The following is a 12,343-nucleotide window of genomic DNA, read 5'->3' as shown; positions in this document are numbered from 1 at the left end:
TACTGTCTATACTTTTACAAATAAATTCATAAAACTTTGTCAGCATGACCAGGAAGGATTCAGGATTCACACTCATAGCAGTGGAAGTGCAAAAACATAACAAAATAATTTTATTTAGATATGAAATTTCATCATTTTTTTCACTTACTGTTGGCTGCATTTGTTGCTATACGTACATTTTTCTTCACAAGTAAGAGAGATTCTTTGATGAATTTTGCACAGCATACAAACCATACTTACAGGTGTATGAAACATTGGAATTTTCCAAATCTATTAAAAACTGTGGTAAAAATTGAGATGATTAACTACAAAATTTGATTTTTTTTCTAAACATAAAGTTTAAAACGTAACAGCTCATTCATTTTTTTCATACATTAAATAGATTCTAGAGTTTCAGACACCTGTAAGTATGGTTTGTATGCTGTGCAAAATTCATCAAACATTCTCTCTTACTTATGAAGGAAAGTGTACCTATAGCAACAAAATGCAGCCAATAGTAAGTGAAAAAATAATGAAATTTCACATGTAAAAAAATTATTTCGTTATGTTTTTGAACTTCCGCTGTTATGAGTGTGAATCCTGAATCCTTCCTGGCCATGCTGACACAGTTTTATGAATTTACTTGTAAAAGTATAGACAGTGTAAATTAAAATGTCCTCTGGTGCCTCTCCTGCTCCAAGTCAGCCCGTTTGACGTCCTACCCCCCTTAATTTTGTTTTTCAGTTCACTTACTGAACATGGTACATAATCATTCATGCCTTCTGGGTCAAGAAGTATATCCTATGTGAGGGTTTGAGAATTTCCCATCCTGTTTCATAGTTTTAGGGAACACCACCTACGTAACATTCCGGTCACTTCAATGTCAGTCATAGTTACAGTCCCACATAAGAACTACTGATTCAGGAACATACGCAGAGGATAGGTACTTGGTAAAGTAGATGTTAAACATAACTCAATTTAAATGTAATACAATTATGAAGAACAAACTTCTCTGTGTCATAGTGTGTAGCTTCAGCAAGAAGTAGGCCTGCCTTACTAAAGACCACTCAACACAATACAAAATGGCACAATCAGTCCTTTATGGCATAGGTTGGTTGGTTGGTTCGGGGGAGGGAACCAAATAGCGAGGCCATCGGTCCCATTGGATCATGGAAGGACCGGGTAGGATGTCAGCCATGCCATTTCAAAGGAACTATCCTGGCATTTACCTGAAGTGATTTAGGGAAATCACGGACAACCTAAATCAGGATGGTCGGATGCAGGTTCGAACCGTTATCCTCCTGAACATGAGTCAAGTATGATGGCACCATCAAGAGAGCCTTTTCATGTAGATATGTGCCATACTTTGGTCTGCTGTGAAAATTTAAGTGAGCAGATGCTTCTCTATGAAGTAAACAGCTCCTAAGTAAACCATTCCATATTATATTATGACCAAAAAAATTCAAAAGTTATTGGGCAAGCAGGTCAATTGGTTGGTGGGGTGGGAGGAAGGGGACCAAACTACAATTACACAAGGGAAAGAGGAACAGAAAGAAGAAAGGAGACATACAGCACAATAACAGGAGAAAGGAAGAACCGGAAGAATGACAGAAGGACAACCAACACTGCTATGGAGGGAAAATAAAGGACCACACACACACACACACACACACACACACACACACACACACACACACACACACAGAGAGAGAGAGAGAGAGAGAGAGAGAGAGAGAGAGAGAGAGAGAGAGAGAGAGAGAGAGAGAGAGAGAGAAGCAAGAAACAAGTAGAAGGGGTAAAAACAAGAGAGCATATGACTGGCCGACCACGAGAATAAAAAGGAAAAGCCAGCCACTCTGTGACACATTAAAACATCCACCCCAAAAGCACTAGGGTGGAGGACACAGAGGGACAAAGGAAACGCGCTAAAACTTAGATCAAATGATAAAACTCACCCTCACAAATAAAACGCAAAACTAAATCAGCCAATGAGGCGTTGTCAGGTAAAATTGGCAGCAACGAGTCCAGCAACCCAAGGTTCCGTCACTGGGTAGTCAAAGTGGAACAGTGCACCAGAAGATGGGCCACTGTCAACCGGGCGCCGCACCAACATTGAGGCAGGTCTTCAAGGTGCAGGAGGTAACCATGATTCGCCCAAGCATGGCCAATGCGGAGCCGGCAGAGGACAACTGATTCCCTGCGAGAGGCCTGCATGGAAGACTTCCACAAATTTGTAGTCTCCTTAATGACACGCAGTTTGTTGTGTGTACTGTTATGCCATTCTGTCTCCCAAAGCCGAAAAACCCTGCGGCGTAAGTCAGAATGCAGGTCAGGTTCAGAGATGCCCATCTCCAGAAGCGGTTTCCGCTTAGCCTGTTTTGCCAGCAAGTTCGTTGCCTGGCATTCCGACGTGACCTCGGGTCCAGACAAACACCACTGAATAACTGGACCGTTCTAGGGCATAGATGGACTCCTGGATGGTCGCTACCAAACGATGACAAGGGTACCACTGATCGATAGCTTGTAGGCTGCTCAAGGAGTCAGTACGCAGGAGAAATGACTCACATGGGCATGAGCGGATGTGCTGAAGAGCACGAAATATGGCCGCCAGCTCTGCTGCAGTGAAAACACAGTAGCCATCAGCCAAGGAGTGCTATTCTATATGTCCTCCATGAACATAGGCAAAGCGAAAGTGACCATCAGCCATCAAGCCATCAGTGTAAACCACATCATGGCCCTGGTACATGCCGAGAATCGAGAGGAAGTGACAGCGAAGAGTCGCAGGGTTAACTGAGTCCTTAGGGCCACGTGAAAGGTTCAGGCAAAGCCGCAGCCTAGGTGTACACCATGGAGGTGTACGTGAATGGATCTCAAGTATAGGTGGTAAAGGGAAGGACTCCAGTTCAGACAGAAGGGATTGAATGCAAACCGCAATCTTTAGTCCTCACCTGGGCTGCTGATGGGGGAGACGGGCTGCCGCGGGTGGGGAAAGGAGACTGTAATTCGGATGTGCAGGAGATCTAAGAAAATGTAGAACATAACTGGCGAGCAGTTGTGCATGTCTAACCTTCAACAGAGGGACTCCGGCCTCCACAAGGACAGTGGTCACCGGACTCGTTATAAAAGAACCTGTCGCTAGGCGAATGCCACAGTGGTGCACTGGGTCAAGTAAACGCAACGCTGAGGGTGCTGCCGAACCATAAACCACACTCCCATAGTCAAGGCGGGGTTGAACAAGTGCTCTGTAGAGCTGCAGCAGCGTAGAGTGATCTGCACCCCAGTGGGTGTTGCTCAGGCAGTGGAGGGCATTGAGGTGCTGCCAGCATTTCCACTTAAGCTGACAAAGGTGATATAGCCAAGTCAATTGGGCATCAAAAACCAGTCCTAAGAATCGATATGCCTCCATGACAGTGAGTGGATCATCAGTAGGATAAAGTTCTGGTTCTGGATAAACAGTACGATGCATAACACACAACTTTGCAGATGAAAACTGGAAACCGTGAGCTAGAGCCCATGACTGCACCTTGTGGATGGCTCCCTGTAGGTGCTGCTCAGCAACACCAGTATTGGTGGAGCAGTACGAAATGCAGAAGTCCTCTGCGTACAGAGAAGGTGAGACAGATGGCCCTACAGCTACTGCTACACCATTAATGCCCAATAAAAATAGAGACACACTCAATACAGAGACCTGCGAGACCCCAATCTCTTGGATATGGGGAGAACTATGGGAAGCTCCAACTTGGACGTGGGAAGTACGAAGAGACTGAAAATTTTGGATAAATATCGGGAGCGGGCCTTGGAGACCCCACTCATACAATGTGGCAAGGATATGATGTTGCCAGGTGGTGTCATACGCTTTTTGTAAATCAAAAAAAGGTGGCAACCACCTTGGCATCTCAGACACGAGGGACACAAGATTATCAGTGGTACAGCGACCCTGGCAGAAGACGGCCTGACAAGGAGCCAGTAGGCCACGTGACTCCAGGACCCAACTCAAGCACCGACACTATACATTCCAGCAGCTTACAAAATACATTGGTGAGGCTGATGGGCCATCAGCTATCCACACCAAGTGGGTTTTAACCAGGTTTGAGCACCAGAATGATGGTGTTCTCCCCCCATTGCGATGGAAAGATGCCATCGCACCAGATCCGGTTGAAAATGTCAAGGAAATGTCACTTGTAGTCAGATGAGAGATGCTTAATCATCTGACTGTGAATCTGATCTGGCCCAGGAGCAGTGTCCGGGCAATGTGCAAGGGCACTGAGGAGCTCCCACTCTGTAAATGAGGTGTTATAGGATTCACTGTGGCATGTAGTGAATGAGAGCACTTTCCCTTCCAGCCGACGTTTGAGAGTCGAAAAGCTGGGGGGGGGGGGGGGGGGTAATTCTCCCTCGCAGAGGCTCGAGCAAAGTGCTCGGCAATCATTTTTGCGTCGGTAGATAAAACGCCATTTATGTTAACACCAGGAACACCTGTTGGGGTCTGGTACCCAAAAACACGTTTCATCTTTGCCCAGACTTGGGAAGGTGACGTATGGCACCCAATGGTGGAGACTTATCTCTCCCAACATTCCTGCTTCTGTCGTGTGATAAGTCGGCATATGCGGGCATGGAGGTGTTTAAAGGCTATGAGGTGCTCCAGGGAAGGATGCCACTGTAGAGCTATGACACTCCTTAATTGCTTCAGCAACTTCCGGCAGCCACCAAGGGACTGCCTTTCGCCAAGGGCATCCTAAAGAGCGAGGAATCGTGTTTTCTGCAACAAAAACAATTGTTGTAGTCACCTGCTCAACCATCACATCGATGTTACCATGTGGGAGAGATTCAACAGTAACAGCAGACATGAAAGTTTCCCAGTTTGCCTTGTTTAAAGCCCATCTGGGTATGCTTCCATGGGCCTGATGCCAGGGCAGTGGCAGGAAGACTGGGAAATGGTCACTATCACACAGGTCGTCACTTGACCTGAGGGAGTCCCCTTCCTAGTGAGACGAGCTGAAGAGGACTCATGCTTCTCCGGCTCAGAAGTGGGGACCGATGTCCCCAATGGTTGGAGGGGGTGGGGGAGGGGGATGTTGCTCCAGAAGTAGGTGGTGCAGGAGCAACAGGGAGGGAAGTACCCCCTACCATCAAGGGAGCAGGTGTAGTCTTCTGGTTCTGAGATGCGACAGGAATGCGAAGAACTGATGGGGCAACAATTGTTCTCATAGCAGCGATGTAAGAGGAGGTCAAGCCAGAGGATGTAAGCGCTGAAATTTCCTCTTAGTCTCAGTGTAGGTCAGTCGGTCCAGGGTCTTATATTCCATGATTTTCCTCTCTTTCTGTAAAATTCTGCAGTCTGGTGAGCAAGGTGAATGATGCTCTTTGCAGGTCACAAAGATGGGAGGTGGGGCACGTGGAGTATTGGGATGTGATGGACATCCACAATCTTGACATGTGACACTGGAAGTACAGCGGGAAGCCATATGGCTCAGCTTCCAACACTGCATCGGGGGAGGGATATATGGCTTGATGTCAAAGCGGTAGACCATCACCTTGACCTTCTCAGGCAACGTGTCACCCTCGAAGGCCAATATGAAGGCACCAGTGGCAACCTGATTATCCCACGGACTTTATGGGCGTGCCAGACGAAATGAACACCTTGCCCCTCTAAATTGGCACATAGCTCGTTGTCAGACAGCAAAAGAAGGTCCCAGTGGAATGTAATACCCTGTGCCATATTTAAGCTCTTATGGGGCATGATGGTAACAGAAACATCCCTCAACTTGTCACAAGTGAGTAATGCCCCTGACTGGGCGGAGGATGCTGTTTTTATCAAGACTGATCCATAGCCCATTTTGGACAAGCCCTCCACCTCCCCAAACTTATTCTCCAAATGTTCCACTAAAAACTGAGGCTTCATGGACATGAAAGATTCCCCATCAACTCTCGTACATATGAGGTACCGGGGTGAATAAGCTTCGCTGCTATCCTTAGCCTGACATTCCTCCCATGGTAAGGCCAGTGAAGGGAACAATTTGGGGTAATATTTCTTAGCACTGAAGTTAGACTTTGCCCGCTTAGAGACTGCTGGTGGCGGACCACCAGCAAGAGATGACGTACTATGCTTCATGGCGTGTCATCCGCCCTGATGCCACCCACTCCAACCAGGGGCCCACCACACAGGTGCCACCCAGCCTCAGCAAGGGCCACCTGGCAGGTGGCCATTGCCGGGAGTCCCGATGCCCCATGGAGATGGGCATCTAGGTACTCCATGGCAAATGTGGGGAGTTAACGGCACAGGCATCATCAAAAGAGCGATCACTGTGTTGTAAGGGAGCTACAACCAACAGGGTACATGGCGGCCCCACCACAATGGACTGGCTACTGTGCTGGATGAGATGCTAAGAAGTCCATGGTCATCGTCGGCACAGAAAGCGACACCGCACAGTGCATGGTGGAAAACACACCCAGGAAGGTGTCCTCGCCCAAGAGATGAAGAATGAGGGGGATTGCAATGCAAGATGGACACAATGCACCATGTAAGGCGATCTTCCCCAATTGGCTCGCTCTTCGGGAAAATTTAGAAAGATGGGGGCCAAACCCGACAGGGGACCATCACTTAAAGGCCGAAATGTGTGAGACTCCTTTCAGTAGTCTCTTACAATAGGCAGGAATACCTCAGGCCTATTCTAACCCCTGGACCTGCAGGGGGGAAGCAGGTTGATTTATGATCTGCTTATGTGATTGTCAAGACATTGTTGGATAGATGCCTAAAAACATAATTAGAAAATGCAGTCAGGCAATTTAATCTCAAATCATATAGGGCATGTCAGTTTCTCCAAAAAAATGTTAGACCTCTGTACCAAGTGTATTAAGAAACAGGATTTTTTCATTTTATCTGTTTTTGTAAATGGTATAGTTCTTCGAAAAACGTATATTTTGTAAATAACTCTTAAAACAGTACAGAACTAAAAAGAAATATAACTAATTAACCAAGGTTGATAGTACAGAGACCTGGCAGATATTTTGCTTCAAAGCTCCCTCTTTAAATGTTCAAATTTAATTGACACACATACATAATTATGCATTTTCTTTTTAATTACAAACCTAAGTAGTAAACACACAAAAATTTAATTTTTTTACTAATTTGGAAAGTCACAGAACTTCCTTATTGTTACCAGAGACAATTGATATAGACAACACTTCTCTGTTATAGCTAGCTATATTATGTAAATATTTATTACAAAAAATTAAAAAATGCATTTCTATGTTTTTTTCATTATTTTCTCTAAAACCTCTCTCACAAAATGTATATTGTTTGGTTAATGTGTTAGTAGTTACTCACTCCAGCAAGAAACTTAGTGATAACCCACCTGAACAATCACAATCACTGGAATGTGAAACTGAAGAAGACAGTGCAGATTCCTGGGAAGTTATTGATGCATTGAATGTTAGCATTTCTGTTTCAGTCCCTCATATAGACCCCCCCCCCTCCCCCCTTAAACACCCAGACAAGGTAAGATGGAAAAGAAGAAAATAGTATGCACAAAGAAAAGTAGAAGAAATTGAAATAAGTTGTACACAAGCAACATCTTCAAAACTTTGTGAAATGTATAATGTAGAAACCGAAAGTAGTCATATATGCACTGAAGAACCTAAACACTGCTATCTTGGCACCCACCTATACTGAGAAGGTACAATTATCGACACTGATCTGATACCAGATAGTTACGCCAAACAGCAGATACAGAAATACATACCCACTTCCTCACATTATTTACTTCGAAAGCTCATAAAAAGAAGACCGAAAAAGGTATCTGAGCATGTCAGATTCCTACTGTGACCATCCATTACAATATGATATGTTTAATGTTGCTCTGGAATATTACCCAAATGATGCCAAATCAGGCTGATATCTTCTCTGTTAATGAAAATAGTGGAAAAGTTAAAAAGGCAAAACGATACACAACAAGATCAGTAAAAGCAGCATATCTCCTAATGGGAAAGGAGAACCCAAATTTATAAACTGGTCTCACAAAATAATTATCCTTAGAACCAAAATGTGTAAAATGCCAGCCAGTGAAGGGAGTATGCACATGTATTTACTACACTAATCAAACTTGTTTTTTCCACCAAAAGCAGTGCCACAGGACTGAAGTACACAGAGATGGTGACCTGATGCTTTTGTTTAGATGTTTTTGTGTAGGTGTCAAGAGCCACAAGAGAAATGGTTGAGGAGTGTGCAGTGCGTCTTGGTGTTTAAGGGACGACCACTGAAGTGTTATACCTTCAGGATATGGACAGTGACATAACCTATGCACTGTGGGAGGGAGGGGAGTTGTTGATGAAGACAGTGGAGCTAAGGAAGTTTGTTACAGGGGTTAGGCATTGGGTCATGAAAGGAATAGCTCAGCATTATATCCACAGCATTCTGAGCCAGGTCATAACAGAAATAAAATTAGCCACTTTGCAGAATACTGAAACATTAGTTATTCATTTAGACTTTGATAAGAACTGGTCTGATGCTTTGCAGAATGAAGTTCCAAGTTTCTATTGGCACACATCACAAATGTCAATATTCACAGATGTTTCTCACTTTTTTGGAACATCACACAGTTTTACTATTGTCAGTGACCTCATTCATGACGGTGCACATGCATGCTATGCTGGCAGCATGATAATTGACAATACAGCATCTAGAGGTCATATATTTCCTAAACATGTGTATGTGACTGAAGGTGCAGCATCAAATTTTAAAAACCGCTTTCAGCTTTATGAGCCTGGAAAACGCTGTACAGGAATTAAGACAAAAAATGCATATTTTCTACAATAGATCGGAAAAGTGCATGTGATGGGGCAGGAGGTCTCTGTAATGTTCCATAGATCATTTTGCACGATAGATTGTAATGATGTGGAATGAGTCATTTAACATTCACATACTGTTACATTCTGAACATTTCTAAGACTTATTTATTTTTACAAAATGACATACATATGTGAGTTAGTAATTCCTACGCACCACCTTTTACACGTAACAATAATGGAAATTCTTCAACAGATTCTACATAATGGAAGGTGCTGCCAAGGAGAGACTTTATCAGTTAGTTATCAAATTTTATTTCATATCACTGGGTAAGTTACCAAAAATTTTTGTTGCAGCACTGTGTACCCCTTTTGTGCTAAAGAAACCTTAATGTGGAGTAATGAATGGAGTTTTTCCTTCTGGTGTTGTAATTATGTCCCTCATTATTCCTTTTGAACTTTAGTGGATTATTAACAACAAACCTCATGAGGGAATAAATATATAGTGAAGCCTTACAGTTTTGAAAATGGCTGTTATTCAACAACACTGTCTGATGTTCCCAGCTGGGTACACGTGGCAAAGGCTACAATGTTTTGTTTTATTTTTGAGTTGAGCATTGCTGCTCCAAATTCTGACTATTGCTTTTTAGCAATGTAATGCTGATACCCCCAGTAGTTGTTGAAACCTAGGTCAATATATGTAACGTTTATTGCAACAGGTTTGCTTTTTAATCTTATATTGATACTGTGAAGCAGTAGACAGAATGCACAACTCCTTAAACAGATGCCTATAAGATGATTATTCACTCTTACAGCACTCTTTTGAGCTATGAGGGCTTTCTTAAAGAAGAGCTACCCTAGAACATTATTCCATATGACATTATCAAATGAAAACATGCAAAATATGTTAACTTATTGATTTGTCTCTCCCCAAGATTTGCAACGACTCCAAGCACAAATGTGGCTGAACGAAATTGCCTTATGGATTCCAAAATGTGTTTTTTCCCCAATTTAAATTCTCATCAATATAGACCCCTGAGAATTTTGAAGTTTCCACGCTATTCATTATTTCCTCACCATGTGTTACACTCTTCACTGATGTAGTACCTCTTGATATGCAGAAATAAATATGATTTGTCTCTTTAAAATTGAGGGTGAGACCATTTGCAAGAAACTAGTACTTTTAAAGAACTTTTTTGCCGTTTCTGTATGTATGCTTGGACTGATTCCAATACTAGTGTCATCTGCAAAAAGAACTGAATTCTTGCTTGTTGTATCCTAGACAGAAGATAGTTTAATATATGAGAAACAGTAGTGGACCTAAGATTGAACCTCGGGGAACCCCATACATCTAGCAACAAGATTTTATCTCCAGCGCGAAGCTCTTAATGCTATAAGAGGTGCTATTGGATTCGTATAGGTCATTTCAAAACTATTACAAAACATGGAACTCTTACTTTTAAATGAACGTACATTGGGGGGGGGGGGGGGGGGACACGCACACACATATACACAACAACAACGGTAATCTCCTATGATGCCACTGGTAAAAATTCAGTGAAGTCCCTACTGGGTTGCAGCCTGGAGTGGCATATACATTCCAAGAACAGTTCTCCATGCAATGCAACCTGTCACTGTGTGTGAAATTCAGAGGCTTCAGTATATTTTAGAAGACTTTGTTGTGAGCAACTCAATTTCTTGTCTCTATGACAAGCAGTGGTGGGTGGGACAAATAATTAGTATCTCACATGTACTACAAGGTGTAACCGTCTCCTTTATGATATCTCATGGTTCCAGCAAATTCTTTCAAATGGCCACCATCAACAGTTCAGTGTGCAGTTCCCACTTCCCGAGCATGTGAATATTCAGGATGTGGGTTACAGAGTAAATTATTTAAAAAGAAAAAAAAAATCGAATTATCTCATCTTCATATAAAAATACTTTTGGTAGTCTAAGAATTTCCAACATTAATATCATAACTCACAGTTAGCAGTCTTTCCACTTTATAACTTTTCATGACAATCAACATCCAGTGACTGTTCATATTTTCAAAACATAATTGTTAAGTTTGCTGAGAGTTACAGAATTTCGTAGCTCATTATTCCAGATGAAACACGAAAAACAGCTCAGAAGAATAATAGCATTATGTTAAATTCCGTGTTGCCTTACGGACACAGAGTATGTTACTGCTGAATCACGACATTTCAAGAATAATTGGAGTGTTGCTGCTTACCGATCGAATTTAAAGAGTAAAAAGGTACAGTATTGTTTGCACAAACCTTTATGCTTAGTAATTTCTTAAAAGTACGTAAATTTTAATATTATTCTAGACAGATAGGTTGCCCTTCGAGCAGGAATATAATGTACCAAATTACCATGTGAGGGGCGCTGATAGTTACGCCATAACCAATCCCTTGAGGTGCATCCATGTATGGGTTAAATTTCGCGTATTTTCCACGGTCCACTTGCTCCATAACTTCTTCCACAATCTTACTACGAATTATTCCATTAGCTGCACAGACAAACAATATACAATAAAATATTCTATAAACACATTATTGAATACCGGTGCGCAACTACCAAACGGAAATAATTACCGCGTAAATTGCGGACCATGTCACTGTTATTTTTTCCGTGAGACCTCCAAGCCATCGCGAACTGACGGTTGAAGCTCAAGTAAAAAACACAACCTACAGCAACAAGAGCGAAGAAGTGAGTCATAGGAGCTGCTAACCTGCAAGATTTTGAAACCATTATATATGGTTTTATGAAGAAAAACATAGCAAGTCTCATACAAGCACACTGCGTATTTTACACAGTGACGGCTCTAATTCATAACACTTCTTACCATAACAGTTGCACTAACCTGCTATTGTACGTAAACTGTCTAAGGGCAACTGACGACTTAAAATTTGTCCGACCATGACAGCAGCCTATCAAGCATATTGCGACGACGTATTTAGCAGACGAAACAACTGAAATACGCAAAAATGTTGTAAATGTTTACCAACTTGCAGCTTCTAATGCTAACAATCCGATTGTGAATTTCCGCAGAACTACAATTTCAACTGCAGCAGCAGAACCGAAATTTGGCCAAAGATAGTGTTGTGAGAATAATAACAGACGTCTCCAGTAATGTCACTTGGGATCAAGGCATTAAAAATCTCCAAGCTTTACTAGTTCTTTGGGTTTCCTGTAACGTCTATAACAGTAAATAACGGAAGTGTGTATACTTTGAATTTCTCAGTGGAAGAAATCTCTCCAGACAGAAAAAATAAAATTTGAAATCTCTCAGTCGCCTGTCCAGTCCCCTCAATAGGGAAAATTAAAATGCGGAAAAAGTAGGTTCGTGGCAGGTCGACAACGTAACAGTACCTGAAAGTTAGAATACCTCATTTAAAAGAATTGTAAACTCTCTTTTAAATGCAGTGACCTCAATTTTCTTCTGTAAACAGCGTTTTCACGATAGTAGGAGAGATTTCCGCCAACTATAATCACATGATTTTTTTTTATATAATCAAAATGCTCCGTCAGTTTTTAGGGTATACAAAGCTGTTCAGTATGACCAAGATTTATCGAC

The 12,343-nt window shown here is 42.4% G+C and overlaps 1 protein-coding gene across 10 annotated transcripts in view; it reads right to left on the bottom strand.

The window, feature by feature from the left end:
- The window catches only part of LOC126195826 (protein-L-isoaspartate(D-aspartate) O-methyltransferase), a 67,605-nt gene extending 55,668 nt beyond the window's left edge, over positions 1-11,937 (bottom strand). For 3 of the 10 annotated variants that reach the window (XR_007538615.1, XM_049934471.1, XM_049934473.1), the window contains exons 1-3: positions 11,630-11,937; positions 11,361-11,453; positions 11,139-11,275 (exon numbers count right to left, since the gene is read on the bottom strand). Coding sequence is in view for 9 of the 10 variants with exons in the window: in XM_049934471.1 (XP_049790428.1) it covers positions 11,139-11,275; positions 11,361-11,453; positions 11,630-11,687 (288 nt within the window). In the remaining variant the exon portion in view is untranslated. Of the gene's footprint in view, positions 1-11,138; positions 11,276-11,360; positions 11,498-11,629 lie in introns of all 10 variants that reach the window. The other 7 variants (XM_049934476.1, XM_049934478.1, XM_049934472.1 and 4 more) reach the window with 6 other exon arrangements.
- Positions 11,938-12,343: the final 406 nt, after the last annotated feature.

This window comes from Schistocerca nitens, chromosome 7 (assembly GCF_023898315.1).
Source record: "Schistocerca nitens isolate TAMUIC-IGC-003100 chromosome 7, iqSchNite1.1, whole genome shotgun sequence".
Taxonomy (NCBI): domain Eukaryota; kingdom Metazoa; phylum Arthropoda; class Insecta; order Orthoptera; family Acrididae; genus Schistocerca; species Schistocerca nitens.
This window is presented reverse-complemented; position numbering and strand designations above follow the sequence as displayed.